The following is a 25500-nucleotide window of genomic DNA, read 5'->3' on the forward strand; positions in this document are numbered from 1 at the left end:
CACGACTATCAACCAGATATAACAGGAAATGTGATTCATCCAACCATATGTCATCATTCCACTTATCCGTGGTCCCATTTCAATGATCTCTTGACCACTGCAAATGTAATTAACGATGTGATTGGGTCAGCATGAGAACATGTAGGGGTCGTCTGCTGCGGAGTCCCATGTTCAATAATGTGTACTTAACGGTGTGCTTCAAAACACAGCTACGCCATCATTGTACTCTCTCGTCAGGTCTGCCACAGATCGCCTATCCTACTGTACAGAGCAGTCAAGCCTCCGACGTTCACGTTCTGTGGTGAGGCGTAGACATCCAGCAACTTGTCACAGATTCGTGGCTTCACCATTGTAACCATTTGTTTTCTGTACATATGAATCACATTTACCGATTTGCGCCCCATTCGGATAATTCCTCAGGTGTACAACCTTTCTTTTTTTGAGTGGGTGTATATGCAGCCAACTCCATGGGATATGAAAATCCCTCCAACCCATCGCCTCTGTACAGTGCGAAGAGGATGACATTCAATTGCGTCCTTAGCAGAGAATAATGCAGCAGTCAGCTGTCTCTCTGGCAAGAACTGAATGTATTCGTGGGTTTCATATCATGAACGTTTTTGTGAAATACACCTTTCTGACGGAATGCAATAATGCATATCTGTGGCCTTGGAGTCATTTTTTAATATTACACAATTTTACATATTAGGTGTTGGACTTTATGGCATATAGATTATGAAACGTTAGGCTTTTACTTTTAATCGTTAGTCATTAGCCATTAAGTGTGCCTGGGTGGAAACTTAAGGGGAATTGTGACAACCTGGGAGGAGTGGTAGCCACGTACTTGGAATGGTGACAACCCAATGGGGGATGGTAGACATTCTGAGCGAAAGAAAGACTGAATCTTTAGATGACAGAGATCACTATAGAGAGAAATGATTACTTTGAATGAGAGAGATGTTTGAGGAGTACAGTATTTGACGTTTGAAACGCAGAGATATATGTGTGTACATATATAATACATATCTTTGAAATTGGAATAATTTTAATATTACGACACAGGTATGTACTAGTGCGTGCTGAAAAGTAAGGCCTCCGAATTTATGTTGTCAAAACTCTTGAAGATTTTTAAATAAAGCAAACGTTACGAACATTCTATGTCTTTGTTCTTCAAGTCTACATATTTATTTTTAACATAGCCACCCTGGCGATGAACGCATTTCACCTAACGAGAGACCAGTTTGTTGTCACCTTCTCTGTAGAATGTTTGACTTTGCTGACGGAGTCACAACCTCGCCTCTGCTTGACCCGCTTCATCATTATCAAAATGAAATCGTCGATGGTTTTCTTTAAATTTTGGAAACAGATTAAAATGGGGTAATACACGTGTTGAGGTTAGCACCACCGTTTCCTTCATTGGGAGTACGAACAACCCAACGTCGAACGTTACTGATGTCGATACAATCATCACCGTTCACAGCTTTCATTCTTCTATGGATTTCAATTGGAGGCACGTTTTCTGCAGTTAGAAAATCGATTACAGCGCATTGATTCTCAGCACCGACATAGTTACATTACACATCGTGTTGTTAGACGCTGCAATTAGGAGCCCTGTAGAGACAGAGGGCTGAAAATACGTAGCTGTGAAGAATAAAGGTGTAGAATGTTAATAACGTTTGTTACATTTAAAAAATATTTAATAGTTTTCACATAAAAAGTCGGAGGCATTACTTGCCAGGACGCCCTCTTATGTGTGGGTAAATACGCGTTATTTTGATATTGGCTTCGCTATAATATTCAGTCTGAGGTAACAGAGAGGAATCATTAATTTACGTGAAGGGTGTTTAAGGAGGAAAGTTTTGCTTACATATGGAATATAGACAGAACACAAAGAGTAAAGAATTTTTGAAATTCAAATATGTGTGTGTGTATGTACCTCTTCGACCTTGGAATCATTTGAATATTACGCCAGAGAGATGTATGTTTCAGTAAATAATGCATAACTTTGACTTTGGTTTCAATTTAATATTAAGTTTGAGGTATGTGATTTTCACGGAAACAATGGCTATATATTTGACTTTCAAACTGTCATGTAATTTGTTTACTGTATATCTGGCATGTCATTTTAGTACCAAACTCTGATTGGCTGGAGGCAGCAGAAGGAAACTGGGAACATCACATCTAATGTAATTTGAAACTATTTTTACGCGTCATTGTAATACTTTACACTGAGTCTACCCTTAGGACTTGTCACCCGCTAAAAGGTGATCAGTTGTAGACACGCTGCGATGTTCATATGCAATTTGTGCTGCCTACCATCTAGTTTTCTGCTCCACACGTAATTCCGTAGGCCTGGCAAAACTAGAATTCCAGATTCGCTTGTAAAATATTCTTCGTCATTTGTAAACAACCATTGTCATTGTTTTAATGTTCAAAAAGTCACTCTGTCAGTTCACTAGGATAGATAGCATGCAAGACAGCTGGTTAGCAGACCCTGCTACTTCCATGAAATCTCCTCATCCCACAGCCAGCGAACACTAAAGGATGCCTAGCATCGCTGGAAAGTGTCAGCGGCCATCTAGAAAAAAAGTTGTTCTCATATATGTATTTAGGGTATAACAGTTTTAGGAGGAGATATTTTATACGCCGTACCTTAATATGTACACATATCAGTGTGTTGGTTGCTTTTTTTCTTGTGTCAAACAGTCTTTCAACAAACACGTCACAAACTTTATGATTTCATGTCTTCTGCATGGTTGTAACAGCACTACTAAGTGGATTACTCTTCTCAGTGTAGGATTCTTTATTTGAGTCCACATTACAATATCTGAGCTGCTGTCCAGGAGTAAATAAGCGTTAACGACTTATTTGTGTACTTGGAGGTACTAACTAAACTAAACATTTTCTACTCGTAATAGCTACAATTATTAGTCTGCAAAGAAAGTAAATACTGATGTAATGTTGTTCGCAATACTGTCATTAGTCATCAATAAAAATGTCTGCACTTACGCCCCAGACCAGATACATGTGAGCCAACAGGAATATTCATAATAACCATCAGCCAGAGAGTCAACGACCTTACCACGGTAGTAACAATGGTTCTTGTCAGATCTGACAGGCTAGATGAGCATTGTTGTCAAGCAGTGTGCACTCAGCCCTTGAGAGACCAATTGAGGAGACATTTAATTCAGAAGTAGTGGCTGTGGTCACGAAAGCTGTCAACGGCTGGGAGAGCGGTATGCTGACAACATGCCCCTCCATATCTACATCCATTGTCGCCTCTTGGAGTTGGGCCTTCCGAGGCCTGTTCGGATGGAGCTATTGGAGTAGGGAACAGATGGATGAAAGTAGGGTAGCGTTTAGATCGTACGTATAGGAAACGTCAAGCGTCATAAGAAATCGTATTTATATCTATATACATTTCACTATCACAAAAGAATGTAGTGTATCATATTGCTTAATGGTCGTTTGAAAGTTATCATTTGAAAAAAATAGTAATGACACAAAGTTTACATTCTACTTATACGTTAATATTCATATTTACATGCCCTGGTTTAGTCCAAACACATGTTTGTGCTTAAAAATCATTTTAATGCATTATGATACACTGGTCACCGATGCAATACAGTGCTTCGTCACATATCATCAGCTGCTCTGCTTTTCAACACAGTGTCTACATGTTGACGAGTACGTCAAACGCAATTTAAAAAATTCTTGAAGCAATGATCTTTGAAAACTACGACGCTGCGAACTAAGAAAAGCATTGGAAAAGTGTCTTGGCTATATTACTATTTGCTCTGCTCTTAATACACTGCCCACATGTTGAGCCGTACTTCACACGTAACTGCATTATCAGACTTCACATGCGGACACTTCTCTTCCAAATCCATCTTACGTTTAATGTCAACCAGTCAATACCGACGACTAAACCAACGTTAAGCATATAACCCTAACATGATCTGTTCGTACTCATCTTCCTCAAGTTCGAACCTTAGCACTAGCTGACCTTTGATGGGCCTGCTTCGATTACCTACAGCACTGAAAACATCTGCTTTAACAACAGTAAACGTTGGGAATGGAGCTAGATTATTCAGTTATCAGAATAAATTTTCCGAGATAGCACTCGTCTCATTCGCTGAGTCCACAATGTTGTCCATACTTATTCTTCGAATCTTCACTTCCACAATACAAGTGTCTTTGTCAACATCATCTTCCTCTCTGTACAGGTCGTCTTTCAGGTCTGTGATACGTTCGCATTTAATGATATTTATGGTGATATCTGACTCGTTTCCTGTGATATTAGTTTCGGAGGATGAGGTTTCCGAAACTTAATTTAGTTTGCAGCAGCACGGTCTCATGGATGCTACTTGCACGTTCTGGGTATTGATTCTATGCTCTGTCTCCTGCATCGGGTAATCTGATTGATGATTCGAATTAAATCCGTTCATCCTATCTCTGCATGTCGTCGTCTCCTCGATCGAATGTACTTGGTTCTCCGCAATTTTGAATTTATCTTCATGGTGGGTTAGTATTACAATTTCGACTTCCATCATTATTTCTTCCTCGTTATTCCCATTCTGCTGCGACGACTTCGATTCGATCTATCATTAATCACAATTGCTCCAAATTCAAATATGGCGTGAGTGCCAACATTTTACACGTACCGCCAGTCATAACTTTAGTGTTTGAATTAACATTAATTTCTTACTCTGTAACTGGTTCATCGACGTAGGCATTGTCATTCTAGTATTTCAGCATATATTCTCGCGTTGTACCATGATATCTTCCGTAGATCGTCTGTGGAAGAATTTATAATTTTATGTATTATTGTTTTTCTTGTGAAAAAATTTCTTTTAAAGAATTCTATTTGAGGTTCTTTGTATGTGGAGTAATTTTAGGATGCATTGATACCCCAGATATGTGCTTCACCTTTCATGTAGGTGGTACACGTATCGATGTTACTCTGATCTGTATAATGTTTCGGAAATACATATTTTAACTGTTCGATAAAAGCAATGGCATGAATACGTTGTTTGGTTTAATAATATTGAACGTTTTGTGTAGTCATCGCGTTGTCTATGGTTACTTGAGGCATTTTAACAATGTTACGATCTGTTATACGTAGTGCCGCATCAATCTCTTCCTGTACAAACTTTTTATTTGTTTCGTTCATTGCCCTTTCACATTCTGAAACTTGCCGGTAGATTTTCTATGCTTCGTTATTCAACTCATTGGAATGCGTCTGAACGCCGCCACTTACTAATCGTCACTTTGTTACTGTTACAAACACCATTTGTGTGTGCAGCTTGACTATCTTGGGCACGAATTTTATTATGAGCCTTGTTAATTTTAAGTTTTCGTTTGTTTGTTTTGTTCGGCAAACTGTCTTAACATCTTGAATTTCTGGTTTGCTTCCATCATGTTTAGACTGAAATCCGTTCGGAGTTCGTCATGCCTGCGATTAAATGTATTGCTGAGCTCCGTTCGTAGTCTACCAATAGCATCAAATAATTTATTGCAACAGTGTTCATTTTCCCTTTTTATTTCCCGATAACTGTATAATTTCGTGACTCAACTACTGACGAGAGATTTTAATGTCATATAGTATTTGAAACAGCAACTCGTTGCTAAGAAAATCGCTGCCATTTTGCTCTGCACCAGCCACTGAAACAACATTCACTATAGTCACCGACCGTTACAACTCACGTCGGTATGTAATTTTAAAAAACTTCCTTCATGAATTAAAAATTGTTAATATAGTGCACAGTTTCCTATTCACTCCCAAACAAAGTTGCATTCAGCTCTACACGAAGCGATACTGTCGCAAATAGCTGTTACATTCACGATATTGCTGCGTTGATTTCTTGGACCCATTCGAAAGTTGCGTTGAATTAAGAGTCGTGTATCAATTTTCACTATGTGTAGACGTACTTCTTTCGCTTACACTTACACCTCCTGCAGTGATCGTATATTTGCTATTGGTGATCTATTTTGGTATCGGACAATGGCTGGGTCAAGTTGCAGAAATGCAAGATTAACTGTATACAACTTATAAAGAATGCAAAATATGGAAGACGAGCGATTCAAAAAAAAAAAAAAGAAGCTTGCCGTACCCTTTGAGAATCTTTCTCATAGTTGGGAAACAGACCATCATTCTATCTATTCTTGATGATCACTTTCACTCATTCCGTTATTGTATTTCAGGATGCATTCGGGCTTCATAGTTTTCCTAAACTGTTTGCCTGTATGTTTCAACCATCTCTACAATTCGACGTTTCGTTGATATCGTGTCTCATACAAGTGGCGATTGTCTTTCTATTTCAGAGCCAACAAATTATTGAAACATCTCCATAAACATTATTCATTCTATAAAATTTGTTTCTCAATATTTTTAGCATATTTTGCCTACTGCTGCGTACTGTATCGGTAACATTTTTGTTCTCCTAGTGTAACCTTAAAAACCAGTTGGGGGAGGAATAGGCTACCAGTTGTCAATGTTCCTTCAGAGATGCGTGCATGTCCGAAGGAATACAGATGGAGGTGGTTCATATTCGCAACTGCTATTATATTTCCTGTCTTTCATAGCAGCTATAGTCACCGTTGTGCCTGTTTCTTCGGACATCCATGTATGTCTGAAGCAACATTTCATCATACCTGGCCAAGCGGTTCAAGGCGCTACAATCTGGAACCGCGTGGCCACTACGGTCGCAGGTTCGAATCCTGCCTCGGGCATGGATGTGTGTGATGTCCTTAGGTTAGTTAGGTTTAAGTAATTCTGAGTTCTAGCGGATTGATGACCTTAGAAGTTAAGTCCCATAGTGCTCAGAGCCATTTGAACCATCATACCTCTTCACAGCACAGGCACTGAAATTTCGTTTTTATCGGCCAATACCGGACCTGCAACTTAAAAATAAACATTAATCGGAAGTACAAGTACAGGTGTGACACATGCACGACGTATGGAAGTTTGGAGCTGGACGTGAGAGTCGTGTTCAGAAAGGTGCAGCAGCGCCGGAGCAGTAGCTCAGCGCATTTACTAAGAGGGTTAGCCCTCTGTAACAAAAAAAAAAAAAAAAAAAAAAAAAAAAAAAAAAAAAAAAAAAAAAAAAAAAAAAAAAAGTGAGTTAAGCATTCAACTAATAAATTGAAGGTGTGTCGAGGCTTACGAGAAAGACAGGCCGCGGTGCATACGTCACGAAGGTAGGCCAAGCTCACTCTACTCAGCAGACAAACTGCGTTTCTACACCTGTTAACTCGTAGCTAGGTGTGTATGTACGAACAAGAATTGCATCTTCTACTGGAATCCACTATTATGGGATCTTATTGTTTTTAGTCCTACAATGATAAGAAGTCCATAGGCCTATCAATAATTTGTTACACCTGCACTGGGGTACAATATAATTAAAATCTTGCCAAAATGGTTATCAGTTGCATAAGGCAGCACATCTTTTATGAAATGAGGATTGTTACGCAGAAGAGACTAAATGCTATAAACAAGCCGTTATACCATATATGTCGAGAATTGATTTAAAATTTTGTTGTACAACTAGTAATCAGTAATACTTCATAATAGCAGATCCCAGTAGAAGATCCAATTCTCGTTAGTACGTACACATCCAGTTGTGAGTTAACAGGTTTAGAAACACATTTTGCCCGCTGAGTTAAGCGAGCGAACGAGCTCACGCCTACCTTCGTGACGTACGCGCCGCGGCCTGTCTTTCTTGGGGGCCTCGAGGCGTATCGTGTGACGTGTGCGTAGGCCAAATGACGAGGACAATAACAAATAAAGTGAAAATAAAAGGGGAAAAAGCGGTTAAGATGACTGCTCGTATAAAGCGGGAAGTCGTGGTCCGTGTCCAGGTCCGGTACAAATTTACATTGACGCCATTCTGTTATACAGCTGGAAGTGGTTCATTTTCGCAAATGCGAATATATTTCCTGCCCTTGTAACAGTCCGCGAAATGGTCCAGGTTGGAGAGCGTTCCCTGGGCGATGCCATCGCTCTGGAAGGCAAAATGGATCAAAACAAATAGGCACCTATCCTAGGGGATCACGTCCACTCCTACATGTTTTTCCTCAGCACGATGGCATCTAGAAGCAGGACAATGCAACATGTCACACAGCTCTCAGTGTAAGTGTGTGGTTCAAAGAGCATCAGGGTGAGTTTACCGTTCACCCCTGGGCACCAAACCCCCCAGATTTAGACTTAATCGAGAATCAGTGGGACCACCTCGTCCGGGATGTAGGCGTTATAGATCTTCAACAGAGTAACCTAGCGCAGCTGGCTGCGGCACTGGAGTTGACATGGCTCCACTTCCCTGTCACTACCTTCCACAACCTCATTGATTCTGTTCCTGCGCTTCGCGCTCCAAAAGTTGGTTATTTAGGCTTCTGACAGGTGGTCACATTAATGTGAATGGAAAATGTACAAGACATAATGAATGGGCAGAAAACATGGGGTTAGAGTAAACCAAAGAAATACAAAAGTAATCAGAAGTAGCAGAAATGAAATTAGTGGTAAACTTAACACCAAAATTAAGGACCACGAAGTGAAGGAGCTGTGCTGCCTTGGAAGCAAACTACCGTATAAAGGACGAAGCTAAGAGGACATAAGACGCAGACAAGAACAGGCGAAGAGGGCGAAAGAAGTCTAGTACTGACATGTGGAACAATCGGGTCTACTGCCGGATGTTTGTGTCGCTCCGGCACAATATTTCGGCCACGTAACTCGTTGGCTTCTTCAGATGCTACCTGAGACTGCCGTATTGGAGGATTTTTTTTAGCACTTTTCATTCCTTCCCATAAGGGGAAGGCGGGCCTTTCTAGAGCTTGCTTTGCTCTTTTTCGGCCGAGGGAGTACATGGGACATCACTGGTTATTTTATTTTATTTGTTTGCATGTGTGCTAATGGAAATTTGGGGGGAATTTATCTCCCAGTTGGGAATTTATTTGCAGGAAGTTCGGGGGACAGCTCCGGTATTTACCTTATGGCCTAAGGAAAACCTGCAAGACCCGGCCAGAGCTGCTGGTGTTGTCACCTTTGGTTGTTGTTTGTTGTTTCGTTTTGGTTCTTCTCGTTCATTCGTCTCCTGCCGGTCAGTATCGGTTGTAGCAGCGGTAGTTGGAGTAGTATCCTTGTCTGCGCCGTCGTTTCTCCTCTTCGTCCCGGAGGCGACCTTCTTCTTCTCCTCTTGCCCTTTCCGCGCGGTACTCTAGCCAGCTGCGTTAATCCCTGTTTCGCGCTGCTGGATTTGGGCACGCCTCGTCCATCACCTCGAGGTTAACTATAGATCTGCTGTCTGTAATGACTTCTTTGTCGATCAGTGTGGTGCGGTTTGTTTGCACAGCTTGGTCGATTGCAGTAATCGGTCATCATTTCCGATTGCGTCTCCGCTGCTGTCAGTTGCGGTCTGCGCTCGAATGCCTCCCGTAACTTGAGGCAGGCAGCTTCCATCTCCGCATGCAGCGCGATCTTGAAGCGCGTTTCCGCCTCTTTCAGCGCATCCTCGATGGATGCGTGCGATTCTTCTCTGTTGTTGTCCTCTCGTGAGCCGCTTTCTGCCACTGCGGCGTCTTCGGCTTCTCGGCGGTCAGGCGCCTTCCGATGTCGTCTATTGTCGGTCGGCCGGCCCGCCCCTTTGCCACTCTCACTGGCAATGGAGGCGGCTGTCCGCTCAGGTGGGCAGCTTGTTGTCATCTCTTTGTTCCTCTGCGCTAGGGAGGAGCGTGAGGATTTCTTGCGTCTTCTTCTCCGTCGTCTCTTGGTTTTAATCTTCTCATGTTCTCCCGGCGCAGCTCACTGCGTTTGGTCGATTTTGGCGCGGTCTGCAAAGGCCTTGCAGCCACGCCAGCTGGCCACGTGCGGTTCGCGACAGTGGACGCACGTCGGTGCATCTTCTCGTGGTCTTGTGCATGTGTGGCTGTCATGATTGCCAACGCACTTGACACAGGTTGATTGGTTGCGGCAGTATTTTGGAGGATCTTGTCCAGTGTTTATGCCCAGAGGGCGCTGGGTGCTCTCTCTGCAGTCTGAGGGAGCACCGGGGAAGAGACAACACATTACAGGCAGCGCCAGGCGGACGCGGACGGCAGAGAGAGCACCCAGCGCCCTCTGGGCATAAATACTGGACAAGATCATCCAATAAGGCAGTCTCAGGCAGCGCTGTGCTTGAGCAACACTAGCATCCGGCAGTAGACCCGATTATTCCACATGAAAAGATCTCGCCAGTGAAGCCTGAAGAGTTACAAGTCTAGTACTGTCAAACTTTGACCTCGAACTGAATAAGAAATATCTGAGAATTGTACAAAAGTGAATCGTAGAATGTGGGGAAACCGGAAAAGAGAGAATCGAAGCGTCTGGGATGGAATGCTTTAGAAAGATGTTGGAAATTTGGTAGACTGGCACTAAAAGAACTGAGGTTCTCCGCATAATCGGCGAGGAAAGAAATACGTGGCGAACACTGACGACAAGAGGAGACATGATGATTGGACATGAGTTCAAGGAATAACTTCCCATGGTACATGCGGGAACTTGTAATGGTACTTGAATTACGTAACCATTACGGCACCTCACCTCAACCTCTCGATACCAACAATATTCTGCTGTGTTTCTGTAAAATAGTTAAGATATTTCTGTGACAACATTCAGATTTTATTTCATTAATGTAGAGGTGCTTCGATACATCGATATGTATATATTGCAATGATATTATTCTTATGTGCATTCTTTCTTTTGTCACTATGATCTTTGACGTACTTGTAACTCTGATTTTTGGGCGCGTAAGCGGTTATTAGAGAGTCAGGCTTTGGTCGTCATGTTAAAAAGACGCAAATTATAGTCAGTTTATGAAATGTGAACTTTAACAGTGAGGAAGGCATTTTCAAGTATGTTTTATACTGTGAAGTGATGTTTTGGAACGAGTTACGTGATATTGCAAAAAAAGTAATAAAAAAGAAGTGTAACTTAAATTAAGAGTGCTGATTACTTTTTTACATCACCATTGTCCTAACTTGCAAAAGTTTAATCTGCAAGAATGGTTTATGAAACATATCTATAAAACTTTTGAATATCGCAGAATAACGCCTAGGTGTCTTTGCATCCGTGCTTGGAATCATCACCACCTAGATTTTCGGCGATTGAGCCATGAGTAGACAACGAGACCAGCGTGGGAAACACGAAAAAATGAGTGCCTAGTTTATCCATTATTTCAAGAAATGACTTTATTAACCGTGCTCTAATGACACCTGCAACATAATATAACTTTGTTGTTGCCCGAAAATGCAACAATGGTTCAAATGGCTCTGAGCACTGAGCGACTTAACTTCTGAGGTCATCAGTCGCCTAGAACTTAGAACTAATTAAACCTAACTAACCTGAGGACATCACACACATCCATCCCCCAGGGCATGATTCGACCCTGCGACCGTAGCGGTCGCTCGGCTCCAGACTGTAGCGCCCAGAACCGCACGGCCACTTCGGCCGGCCGTGAGCAACACTACAATCATAATTAATTTTTGACCTTTGTTGTGGTAGGGTTGTTATAAACTGTAGAGGGTAAGAACTGTAGACGCTAGGTGCAAATCCTACTTTGAGATGAAGAGCTTGGCGGCCAGCATCATACCAGCGGCCAACGTCATAACAGTCAGAAGACGGGATCCTAAAACAAGCTATTTACACAAAAATATTGCTAATACCAATGATATGTGAACTGCGCATGTGGTTTGTCTGATGGTGCACTGCTTCTTGTTGCAGTGGATCGGGAGAGCCAGCGCGTGGAGGCACACGCGTGTGTGGGCGAGGTGACTCGCATCCTGCGAGCAGTGCTGGACAAGTATCCCGCCATGCAGTCGGCGCGGCTGCTCGCCGCTGCGGGTGCGCTCGTGCAACACATGAAAGGTAACACCTGCTGAATCTTGTTCATTAAAATTTCAGCTCTAGTCAGCCATTATCTGTAATCATACTTGTCACTCAATACGCTGCCTGTAAATTAAAGTGAAACACCCAGAAGACATGGTCGTATGTCAGTATAACTTTGTAGACGTACACACCATCGAAGGCTATGTAAATAATTACAGTTGCACTTCTCTGTAAAAGGTAAGCCGCCCACCAGGGTGCATTAGTGATGTTCGCGTTTATTGTTGTTACCAGTCCTGGTAAGGGGTATACGAGTGGGGACCCAAAAGAAACCGGACTGTTGTCATAAAAATTATTGATGAACCTTTTTACAAAATTACTTTAATCACCCTCAAAATACTCTCCATTACATGCGATGCACTTGTCAAGTCTCTTTTCCCACTGTTGGAAGCATGTTTGGAACTCTTCAAGTTTGATATTGTCCAGTGCCCTTTGCGAAGCTGGTTTTACCGTCTCCACATCGTCATAATGCTCCTCTTTTAGCATTTTTTTCATTCGTGGAAATAGGAAAAAGTCACACGGGGCTAAGTCCGGCGAATACGGAGCGTGGGGAACGATAGACCACCTCTGAGGTGCCAAATAGTGGGTCACTCGTAAGGCCGTGGGTGCTGGAGCGTTGTCGTGATGCAGAAACCAGTCACTTGATCGCCAAAGTTCCGGACGTTTCCTCCTCACATCCTCTCGCAGACGCCTTAAAACATCCAAGTAAAAGTGCTGGTTAACGGTCTGGCGAGGGGGTACGAATTTCCGATGCACAATTCCACGAACATCAAAAAAGACAATGATCATCGTCTTCACATTTGACCTCACTTGCCTTGGGAGAGTTGGGAGTCCTCCACTGGCTTGACGCCTGCTTGGTTTCTGGGTAATACCCGTAACACCAACTCTCACCCCCTGTAATGACTTTGTACAAGAAGTTTGGATCACGTGCAATCTCTGTTTTCAAGTCGTGACACACATTCATGCGGATGGTTTTTTACTCCTGTGTGAGAAGGCGCGGAAAAAAATTTAGCAGCAACACGTCTCACGTGCAAATCCTCACTCAAAATCCTTTGGCACGTGCTCCAACTGATTCCTGTCTCTGCTGAATTTTGGTCGATCGTTTGGCGATGATCCTCGTTGATCTTTTAGCGGACCTTTTCAATGTTCTCCTCATTTCGCGATGTTGAATGGCGTCCAGAACGAGCTTGGTCTTCAACACACATCTCACCACGTTTAAAGAGCCCAAACCACTCGAAAACCTGTGTGCGGCTCATAGCGCCCTCCTGGAAAACTTCCTGAAGCATTTGGTGTGTCTCCGTTGCAGTTTTTTAAAGCAGGAAACAAAATTTCACACACACTCTTTGTTCTTTTAAAGTTGCCATAACGACTTCGCAGGGGTAACCCGCCAACAGTCAGAGAAACACAATACCACACTTGCACGTTCAGCTCTACACTGACGCCGTCTGCACAGCAGTTTCATGAAGGTCTCTACTACACCATCTAGCGTCAGAACCCTGTACTACGTCTACGAGTGGCAGCGCCCTCGGAGTCCGGTTTCTTTTGGGTCCCCCCTCGTATAAAGGGCGTGAACAGTTTCAGATGTTACGACTTTGTGCACGACTCGGAGACGCCACATATTAGTGTGAGACAGCGTTATCAGCTTCTGAGAGTTTGATAGGTGCCTCATTGTAGGTCTCCATTGAGCTGGTTGACCTGATCATGCAATATCCAGATTTGTGAGACTTTCGGATTTGACAGCGACCTGATGTCGTGGGAAAGTGACGGCAGGCATACTCGTCGTCTACGCTCCGACCGATCGCTTCTGACCTCCAAAAGTAAGGACCGCCGTTTTGTGCAACAAGCACATCGTAGTCCCTTCACATCTGCGCCTGCCATCCCAGAACAATTAATGGACTTCCTGTAACATTCTGTGTCATCGTGCACCGTTGGTTGGAGAGTAGCAGCAGCTGGACCGTCCGATGCTTAGGCTGGCATTAACACTAAAACACAAACGGCTACGTTTTGCGTGGTGCAGTGGGATGAAAGCATTGACTGCTGATGAACTGCGTCGTACTGCGTTCAATGACGAACCGTGTTTCAGCACTACGCCGAGTGACTATCGTCAACGTGTACTGCGGCAACGTGGGTGTCACTTTTCTATAGGATAATGCTCGTCTACACATGACACTTGTTTCTATGAACTGCGGTGTGATACTGATTTACACCCGTGGCCAGTAAGATCCTCAGAGCTGGCCCCGACAGAACATGCAGAGCTCAGCTCGGGCAACTGCGTCCTACTGCCGCTATCCAGGACAGTTACAACACTTATTGGCAAGCCTGCCCGAGGAGAGATACAACAGGTTTATGACACCATTCCAAACCTAATCAATGGATGCGTCCAAGCGAGAAAGGGTGCAGCTTAATAGTGGTAAGTGGGCTTATACTGCAAATTATTTTTCAATTTGACTCGATTTTGCAATCAATGAAATATCATCACAAACCCTGTCAGTCCGTAAAATTTCATTTCGTTTGCTTCTCTCTTTCATGGTGCTTCATTTTTTTTTTCTCAGGCTGTGGATCAGGCAGTACATTTACATATGTACTCCTAAGGAAACTGTACGGTTTATTGCAGAGAGTACGTCGTGGAAAAAAAAAACGTTTTTTTTTCCTGTCGTATTCCATTCGCGTATTGAGCTAGGGAAAATTACTATCTGTTTCTCTTTTCACCATGAGCACTTTTCTTTAAGAAAATGGAGAATTGAGTTTAATTCTCTGTGTATTTTGACGTATTAGACGATGAAAAACAGTAAAAATATTCTTTCACTAAAAACATAGATGGTTAGAGGATCAGCACGATCGTGCGAGTCCGGTTTTATTTTAGCGTAAATGTTCGCCGAGTTACTGCAACATATTCGACATTATGAAGAACAGTAATAAATAAAAACTTGTCCTTATTCTATTTATTTAACAGAAATGCTAGCAAAATGTTACACAGTTTACAACTGATATTTTATGGCATAAAAACGTAACAGTCTCAAAAAATTAATAAAACATTTTACGTTCCTTTAAAAATAACCGTAAGTAGCAGATCACCAAAACACCTCAGTTGAACGTATTTACAACCTACCGACCTGGTGACAGCATGGTGCTTTGTCTTTACAAATATTACATGTGCCGCTATGTTTTGGCACCGAGCAGTATCATAAACAAGAGAATTATGTGGCGCAGAACGTGCACAGTCGCCGAAAGTCAGTTGGAAGTAAGACTATGGACCCAATGCGGCAGAAAGTAACTAACCCACGCTCTTTTGTGGGTTCAGGTGCAAAGAGTTTGCACTGAATCTTATGATCTTCTATCCATGATCCCTATGCGAGATATAAAACTCGAAAAACATTAGTCCGCCAGGAAACATCAAGCCAAAACAGTGTAAGCCTTGATAACGGCTTCATTTCGGTGAAAAAGGAAGTCTGTAAGTTCCTTTTGGTATGCCATATCCAGCTAAAGCAACTCATTGATGACTAGATCCATTAGAGCTACCATACTGCGTCTATATTGACTGCTACGTTTCACTCGCTGTTCCAGACAATCTCAGACATTTTTTGTAGGATTAGAATGTTACGGTATATTTATAATTTTTAACTTTTTGGGTCGTCTGACTCCAACTGAATGAAACACAATTTTCGTGCCAAGCGCGTTTCGCCTTTCTTCTCTGCAAGGCATCTTCAGTGGCTTGGAATATATACATATTTTTACTATTTAGTTTTCATTTTGGGGCAATGTTCCTATAGGTTATAAACATTTCAGGTGCTTTGTTTTTGCTATGATGAAGTAATATTTTAAATTCTACTTACAGGTTGCGTGGAAGATTTTCCACGTATTACGTTTCTGTTCCATTTTTGGTGCCGTTCCTTTTCTTACAATTGCCACTTCGGTTTTTTTTCACATTTCACAGCACTAGGAACTGAACACCTGTTTTGATGCAATGCTTTAGTTTGTGTTGCCAACTGTCGGATGTTATTGCCAAAGATCGAATGTTATTGGCAACTACACACACACGCGCACGCTCGCGCTTACACAAACAGATCACAGATACTTCAAAAATTACACTCGATAGTTAGCAATATCATTAGATCTTTGGTAATAACATCTGACAGTCAGAAACACAAACCAAAACACTGCATCGAAACAAGTGTTCAGTTTCTAATGCTGTGAAATGTGGTAAAAACCTCAAGTGGCAATTACAAGAAAAGAAACGGCACCAAAAATGGAACAGAAACATAATATGTAAAAAATCGTCTACACAGCCCGTAAGTAGAATTTCAAATTTTACTACATCATAGCAAAAACCAACAACTAGAACTGTTTATAACCTATAGGAACATTGCCCCAGAATGTAAACTAAATGGTAAAAATATGTACAAATTCCAGGCTACTAAAAATGCGAAATGCGAAAATGAGAATACAGGCGAAACGCGTATGGCACAAAAATTGTGTTTCGTTCAGTTGTAGTCAGACGGTTCAAAAAGTAAAATATTGTCAATATACCGTATTACACGCAACTAAGGAAGACAGGACTACATAAATTGAAGATGATTAGAATGTTTTCAGCTTCCAATCATGAAATGTTCACAACACAGTCACCATTAACATGAAGAAGAAAGGGCAATACTTTGCCACTAAGAATGTTGAAATAAATATCCTGGTTCACATTCACGGTAACAACAAAAAGTGGGTCCATGTCATGATACGAAAAGCACCCTAAAGCATCGCAGAACCACCTCCAGGGTGAACTACACTCTCAGCTACATGGTTTAAAAGACTGATTGTGCCTTTGGTTCACTTCATTCTTTGCATCATTTAAAAAGAGGCAAAATAGCGACTAGCCAGATCACACTACATACCACTGTGAGAGATGATTTTTTCTAAGGTATCATGCTCTAAATGTGCACTGCATGTCGATCTCTTCGCGCTGTTAACTCGGACATTGGTTGAGACTGTTGTATCCTGCCTATTCGTCAAATATGGGGTGCCTAGGAAACCTGCCTTCTCGGATAGCTAGACAACAATTCCAGCAATTCGTATTAATGAATTTTATTTACACACAATAAATAACAATACTTAACTTTGAGAATTTACGATGATGTGTCGCAAGCAAAGGGAGACATGCAACATAAGCAATCTCTTCAGTATATACAATTCGCAAAACAAGACAAGTATTACTGTTCCTAAGTCGCTGCTGTACAAGTGCCAATTTTTCATACCGCTGTCGAAGTGGGCGAACTGCTATAGTGGCCGGCACGAAAATACGGCTTCAATGTAATCTCGCCGTCTTACAGCATTGTCAACTTTTTATAGTGATAATTTCAAATATTTGTAGAAATTCAAAAAAAAATATTCGGCAATGTTTAGTCTACAATATGATGGAGTACTTTCCAAAAGAAAATTCTCACTATCTGCTAGGAAAAAAATGAAAACTAACGTTACAAGAAATTTTGGAGGAAAATAATTTTTTACTTCAACCTGTGTTAGTAACAGAATCACTAATGTAATTGGACTGAAAAAAGTATGAACGTCCTCAAAGTTTACAGATGCATATGCTGCGTCTTTTATTCCAGAAACATAAAAGTATTCTAAGATAAAAAATAAAATATTATAAGATGTGTGAAACCGCCGACTGCGGAGCGAAAAATGTAGTCGCTGATGAATTTTCGTTCTGTGGGAGTGTAGAGGAACTTCCCCCGAGAAGGTTGTTATGAAAACTACAAAATTATTTTTGGTAACATTTCAGATATCATTATTGTACCGTATCACGCACAGAGGCTAATTACTTCCTTGATATTCCGTGCGCAGCAACGCGCGAGTCGTTGTAGGCCGTCGCCAAGAGTTTTGTTCGGACTGCTTTCCGTAATATGACCGAGAATATTCCCTACTTCCCGAAACTATTTTACTGGCTGCAAATACATATCCTTCGTCCTTGCATCCATCAGACAAAACGCAAATACATCCTACGCAAAAATAATTGTACTAATTTAGAAGCCAATATTTTCACTGAAGTCGAGCAAAATATTTATTCGAAAGCATTTGTGAAACCCAAGTTTTATCTAAATTTTTGTAAGCCTATTATTCTCAGCACGCAATATGTGCTTGGTACACAAAACCCTTGTTCTTACTACTGCAATGTCCCTGTCTTTTGTTACAAATCTCGTCCATCATTACAATTTCTGAATTAAAAACCAAGTGGGCGGAGAAGACAGTGCATTGAAGTGACGGGCCAGAATAATCAATTTATCACGGACATGACCCTGTATTTCCCTAGCCATCGGATACTATCGTCTGTCATATTAAAGTAGCACAATTTTACGTTCTAGCTTTTTGTAAAAGTCGTCAAGTATCATAGATTTCTATGCTGTTCTCGAAGAATAAGAATAGGTGCTGTGACTGTTCTGATGTTACTGCATTGTTTATATATACAGTCTATACAGAACCACCACAACATTTGTCATTTTATGAACTGCATTACCCATACTACGAAACAGCCAGTAACTCCTTCTATGAAAAAAAGGAGTTACATTTCGAATGTACAAGTAAACCAAATTCAGTAAGATTATATCTGAATGTAAAGACATTCGATACCGGTTTTTAGCAAGAACTGTTGTTAATTAATGCAGAATCGACAATCTTATTTTACAATGAAATAAACACCCTTAGCTGCTTACAGGCGTTGACATACGTCAACGGGGACGGATGAAAATGTGTGCCCCGACCGGGACTTGAACCCGGGATTTCCTGCTAACATGGCAGACGCTCTAGCCCTTTTTTTATAATCTCATTTTGTTCGTTTTCGTTCGTTGTATCTGCTCGGGGCGGACGTCGGAAGACACACGTTTCAGTTCGTCGCTAATCCATTTACTCAGTTTTTTTTATTACAAAAGGCAACGAACCCCCTGACCGAACGCGCTGAGTTACCGTGCCGGCATCTAGCTGAGCCACCGAGGACATGGAGGATAGCGCGACTGCAGGAATTTATCTCTGGCACGCCTCCCGCGAAACCCACACTCTCAACGTATTGTCCCGCACTACATTCGTAGTGCCCCCGCCCATTATACTCATTACTCGCGGCGCGTTGCCGATTCCCGTAAGAGTTCGGGCACTGTTTGTGCATTCGCACAGAAGAAGAAGATGGTCAAGTGGCCGGTGAGCCTTAACTATGTATATACTAAGATGGTATCTGGTCTTTCGGACATGTCCGAAGGAAGAGATACCACCTTAGTATATATAGTCTTATTTTAACTGACAGTTACTTTCGAGAAAACTGATCACCACCAGTTGTGATAAATTTATCAGACATCTACTGTAAGGGAAAAACATTCGAAGTATGTCCTTTCAACTGAAATTAATAGACAAACATTTAAATCAAGTCAGCTTTTTACATAGACGGCTCTTACCTAACTGACGGATCCTCTGGCTCCGTGTCTTCAGATTCACTGTCGCTTGTTTCAGCCATGTGTATCATCACAGATTCTACTGTGGTGTCTCTTAAACCCTGGTTCAAGAAATCAGTTTCTTGCCATGCTTCTACGTGTTTTATGCACCTCTCCCAGTCCTGTTGAGTAACATTGTCAAGAGTTTCTCAACATCAGCAAGTTTGAAAGTAGTATTTATTTTCGCTACTTCTGGCTTTACTTGGGCCCATATCAATTCAATACGATTATACTGGCTGTGATACGGTGGTAGACGTACCACTTAGTGTCAGATTTCGTTTGCCAGGTGATCTAATCCGTGAGTCTTTTTGGCACGTACGATTTCTTCCTTAGACAGGAGTTCACCCTTCGTTTCATGGACTGAAAATGAAACATTCTTTCTCTTTAAGCACACCATAATATCTATCTTGCGCCAATTTGAACATGGCAGCTTTTCTATCTCAGTTGAATGGTAGCTGGCATTATCCATCACGATAATTGACCCTTGTTCCAGGCCGACCTCAATGGCCGAGATGTTCTAGGCGCTTCAGTGCGGAACCGCGCGACTGCTACGGTCGCAAGTTCGAATCCTGCTTTCGGCATGGATGTGTGTGATGTCCTTAGGTTAGTTAGGTTTAAGTAGCTCTAAGTTCTAGGGGACTGATGACCCCAGATGTTAAGTCCCATAGTCCTTAGAGCCATTTGAACCATTTTAACCCCCTTCCAGCGCTGACGACAGTCGAATAAACCAATTCCTAAAAACTTCTCCATTCATTTCTGAATGGTAATCGGATTGGCAAAAAACTTTTCCCACCACAGAAAACAAGTTTGGCCTCTGGTACGAAGCCTGTGGTTAATGAACCAGCGTGGGCGATGATTAATCGGCCACCTCTACCAGTAGGCACTTTCAAACCGCCGTTTCCTTTGGAGTCGTGCCATATATACTTACTGGTGTGGTTCTATGGAACCCAAGTTTCATCCAAGTACACTTCAGGCCTGGTGCCTTCAGCACGCAAGAAGTGCATTGTACGCAAAAACTTAGCTCTTGCTGCTGCAATGTATGTGCGTTCCATTAAGAATTTCCGTCCGGCATTACAATTCTTGAATCGGAAACCGACTGAGCGGAGAAGACGAAGAACGGAGGTTTCTGAGGCCAAGTAATTAATTTTTTCACGGAGGTCAGCCTGTATTTTTGTAGCCGTTGGATACTCTCCTCTGTCATGATATTCAAGTACAGTTCTACGCACGTTCTCTTTGTTAAAATCGTCAGAGTCGGTTGATTTCCGTTCACGTTCGTATCCCTTTCTTGGAGAATCGAAACACTCATTCATGTCTGGAGATTCTGCCAATGACACAGATTTGCTAGTATGGCCTACAGTTGACTTGGAGACACCACACGCTTTAACAGTAAGTTTATGAATTTGCGTAAAATTTAAGTTATTCCTCGCTTCTTCATTGTCGGCCAGATCAGTAAAAAGCTTGAGTGCATTCGATATGATATTGTTCGAATGTTTACGAAAGTCTTTCCGCCCTTTACGCACCGACCGGAGGAGTGCTACATCTACATCTACATGATTACTCTGCAATTCACATTTAAGTGCTTGGCAGAGGGTTCATTGAATCACAATCATACTATCTCTCTACCATTCCACTCCCGAACAGCGCGCGGGAAAAACGAACACCTAAACCTTTCTGTTCGAGCTCTGATTTCTCTTATTTTATTTTGATGATCATTCGTACCTATGTAGGTTGGGCTCAACAAAATATTTTTGCATTCGGAAGAGAAAGTTGGTGACTCAAATTTCGTAAATAGATTTCGCCGCGACGAAAAACGTCTTTGCTTTAATGACTTCCATCCCAACTCGTGTATCATATCTGCCACACTCTCTCCCCTATTACGTGATAATACAAAACGAGCTGCCCTTTTTTGCACCCTTTCGATGTCCTCCGTCAATCCCACCTGGTAAAGATCCCACACCGCGCAGCAATATTCTAACAGAGGACGAACGAGTGTAGTGTAAGCAGTCTCTTTAGTGGACTTGTCGCATCTTCTAAGTGTCCTGCCAATGAAACGCCACCTTTGGCTCGCTTTCCCCACAATATTATCTATGTGGTCTTTCCAACTGAAGTTGTTCGTAATTTTAACACCCAGGTACTTAGTTGAATTGACAGCCTTGATAATTGTACTACTTATCGACTAATCGAATTCCAACGGCGGATTTCTTTTGGAACTCATGTGGATCACCTCACAATTTTCGTTATTTAGCGTCAACGGCCACCTGCCACACCATACAGCAATCTTTTCTAAATCGCTTTGCAACTGATACTGGTCTTCGGATGACCTTACTAGACGGTAAATTACAGCATCAACTGCGAACAACCTAAGAGAACTGCTCAGATTGTCACCCAGGTCATTTATATAGATCAGGAACAGGAGAGGTCCCAGGACGCTTCCCTGGGGAACACCTGCTATCACTTCAGTTTTACTCGATCATTTGCCATCTATTACTACGAACTGCGACCTTCCTGATAGGAAATCACGAATCCAGTCGCACAACTGAGACGATACCCCATAGGCCCGCAGCTTGATTAGAAGTCGCTTGTGAGGAACGGTGTCAAAAGCTTTCCGGAAATCTAGAAATATGGAATCAATTTGAGATCCCCTGTCGATAGCGGCCATTACTTCGTGCGAATAAAGAGCTAGCTGTGTTGCACAAGAACGATGTTTTCTGAAACCATGCTGATTACGTATCAATAGATCGTTCCCTTCGAGGTGATTCATAATGTTTGAATACAGTATATGCTCCAAAACTCTACTGCAAACCGACGTCAATGATATAGGTCTGTAGTACGTTGGATTACTCCTACTACCCTTCTTAAACACTGGTGCGACCTGCGCAATTTTCCAATCTGTAGGTGTGCCGGCCGGGGTGGCCAAGCGGTTAAAGGCGCTACAGTCTGGAACCGCGTGACTGCTACGGTCGCAGGTTCGAATCCTGCTTCGGGCATGGATGTGTGTGATGTCCCTAGGTTAGTTAGGTTTAAATAGTTCTAAGAACCATTTGAGCCAATCTGTAGGTACAGATCTATCGGTGAGCGAGCGGTCGTATATGATTGCTAAATAGGGAGCTATTGTATCAGCGTAATCTGAAAGGAACCTAATCGGTTTACAATCTGGACCTGAAGACTCGCCCGTATCAAGCGATTTGAGTTGCTTCGCAACCCCTAAGGTATCTACTTCTAAGAAACTCATGCAAGCAGCTGTTCGTGTTTCAAATTCTGGAATATTCCATTCGTATTCCCTGGTGAAGGAATTTCGGAAAACTGCGTTCAATAACTCCGCTTTAGCGGCACAGTCGTCGGTAATAGTACCATCGCCACTGCGCAGCGAAGGTATTGACTGCACTTGCCGCTTGTGTACTTTACATACGACTAGAATTTCTTCGGATTTTCTACCAAATTTCGAGACAATGTTTCGTTGTGGAACCTATTAAAGGCATCTCGCATTGAAGTCCGTGCCAAATTTCGCGCGTCTGTAAATTTTAGCCAATCTTCGGGATTTCGCGTTTTTCTGAACTTCGCATGCTTTTTCCGTTGCCTCTGCAACAGCGTTCGGACCTGAACTACAAGTAGGCCGTTGCTGCTGCACTGTTGTTCACCATCGAACACACGTCAAAGCACCTTTTTAAAGACAGTAAGACACTGAAACCAGACGTGAACACTCGATATAGCACGGTAACACTGAGCTTTCAGCTGCTCTGGCCTACCGCACCACTACCTACATGGTAACAAATCCGAGAGGCGGGAGAATCACAGCCCGCCCCTGCTGGCCGCAGGCAGCGGCCGTGACTTTGAGTACTCTACTTCCGTGCTGACCACTTTAGTCTTCAACAGGACAGCGGCTAGGCGGCGCGGCGCTTATGTCCTCTTCGTGTCGAGGGCATTGCCGCCCTGGAGTGGCGTGCAACTGACTGACGTCTTCTTCACAACCCTCTCTGCTCTAACGTTCCCGATCGGCGTGCCGACGCTTGACGATACGCCGGAACAGAGACAGACCAGCATTCTACATCTACATCTACATCCATACTCCGCAAGCCACCTGGCGGTGTGTGGCGGAGGGTACCTTGAGTACCTCTATCGGTTCTCCCTTCTATTCCAGTCTCGTACTGTTCGCGGAAAGAAGGACTGTCGGTATGCCTTTGTGTGGGCTCTAATCTCTCTGATTTTATCCTCATGGTCTCTTCGCGAGATATACGTAGGAGGGAGCAATATACTACTTGACTCCTCGGTGGAGGTATGTTCTCGAAACTTCAACAAAAGCCCGTATCGAGTTACTGAGCGTCTCTCTTGCAGAGTCTTCCACTGGAGTTTATCTATCATCTCAGTAACGCATTCGCGATTACTAAATGATCCTGTAACGAAGCGCGATGCTCTCCGTTGGATCTTCTCTATCTCTTCTATCAACCCTGAGCAGTATTCAATCAGTGGGCGAACAAGCGTATTGTAACCAACTTCCTTTTTCTTCCGATTGCATTTCCTTAGGATTCTTCCAATGAATCTCAGTCTGGCATCAGCTTTACCGACGATCAACTTTATATGATCATTCCATTTTAAATCACTCCTAACGCGTACTCCCAGATAATTTGTGGGATTAACTGCTTCCAGTTGCTGACCTGCTATATTGTAGCTAAATGATATGGGATCTTTCTTTCTATGTTTCGCAGCACATTACACTTGTCTACATTGAGACTCAATTGCCATTCCCTGCACCATGCGTCAATTCGGTGCAGATCCTCCTGCATTTCAGTACAGTTTTCCATTGTTACAACCTCTATCTATACCAAAGCATCATCCGCAAAAAGCCTCAGTGAACTTCCGATGTCATCCACAAGGTCATTTATGTGTATTGTGAATAGCAACGGTCCTACGACACTCTCCTGCGGCACACCTGAAATCACTCTGACTTCGGAGGACTTCTCTCCATTGAGAATGACATGCTGCGTTCTGTTATCTAGAAACTCTTCAATCCAATCTCACAATTGGTCTGATAGTGTCTGATAGCATTAAGTGACAGCGCTCGTGTTTGAAACCAGTTTGACTGACAATCTGTAACACTCGTGTAGAGGTTTGGGTTGGATGACCTCTGATTGGTGGTGGAGCTGAGCTGCTTGTGGTCGCGATAGCCTGTAGTTTTAAATCACAGGAGTGGTTGCAGAGATTTGGTGGGTAGATATCAGGCCGTTGTTTGACGTTCCGTCAGGAATACTACATTACTAAGTAAACTTTTATTTAAGAACCTTCAACATCGCAGGGCGTCAGCAATTATTGGTTAATATACTAAAAGCTAAAAACCCGCCTCGATTACGAAAAAAACACCTAGTGTTGAGTGTTAACCCAGGTTTCGGCGTAGATAACTACACCTTCTTCAGAACAACAATAAAACCCACAAGTGCCTAAGAAGACCTTTTTCAATGATTAAAAGAACACCATAGCTATACCTTTATAAACTAAAAATAAAAGGCATACACAAACAGTACATATGTACAAAGTCAAATCACTACTTAACTTAATGGTGTACGTTCCACCTCACACCGGCCTATGTTCGATGAGACATGACCCGTCATAAACTGCAGCTACAAATGGTCGTTCACTTACAAGCCTGACCCGCTACCTATGCACATGTGCAAGACAAGGGATATTACTTGAATGCGCATGCGCATACGAATACGAGAAAGTTTATACATGGGTCGGGGCTAAATAGCCCATATATTCCCAACCGTGGATCAACGTATATAAAAAAATGGAGTGGACAGAACAAGAAACACGCTAAATAGGGGATGAAACCATTTATAGCTGCAGTTTATGGCGGGTCATGGCCCATCGAACACAGGCCGGTGTGAGGTGGAGCGTACACCATTTAGTTAAGTAGTGGTTTTGACTTTGCACATATGTACTGTTTGTGTATGCCTTTTCTTTTTCGTTTATAAAGGTATAGCTATGGTGTTCTTTTAATAATTGACAAAGGTCTTCTTAGGAACTTGTGGGTTTTATTGTTGTTCTGAAGAAGGTGTAGTTATCTACGCCGAAACCTGGGTCAACACTTAACACTAGGTGCTTTTTTCGCAATCGAGGCGGGTTTTTAGTTTT

The 25500-nt window shown here is 42.5% G+C and overlaps 1 protein-coding gene across 1 annotated transcript in view; it reads left to right on the forward strand.

The window, feature by feature from the left end:
* LOC124555986 (rho GTPase-activating protein 45-like) overlaps window positions 1–25500 on the forward strand; it is a 672894-nt gene that overhangs the window by 382283 nt on the left and 265111 nt on the right. Inside the window, exon 4 of the mRNA XM_047130031.1 lies at window positions 11750–11893. Within this exon, the coding sequence (XP_046985987.1) occupies window positions 11750–11893 (144 nt within the window). The remainder of the gene's footprint in view (window positions 1–11749; window positions 11894–25500) is intronic.

Source organism: Schistocerca americana, chromosome X, assembly GCF_021461395.2.
Source record: "Schistocerca americana isolate TAMUIC-IGC-003095 chromosome X, iqSchAmer2.1, whole genome shotgun sequence".
NCBI lineage: Eukaryota > Metazoa > Arthropoda > Insecta > Orthoptera > Acrididae > Schistocerca > Schistocerca americana.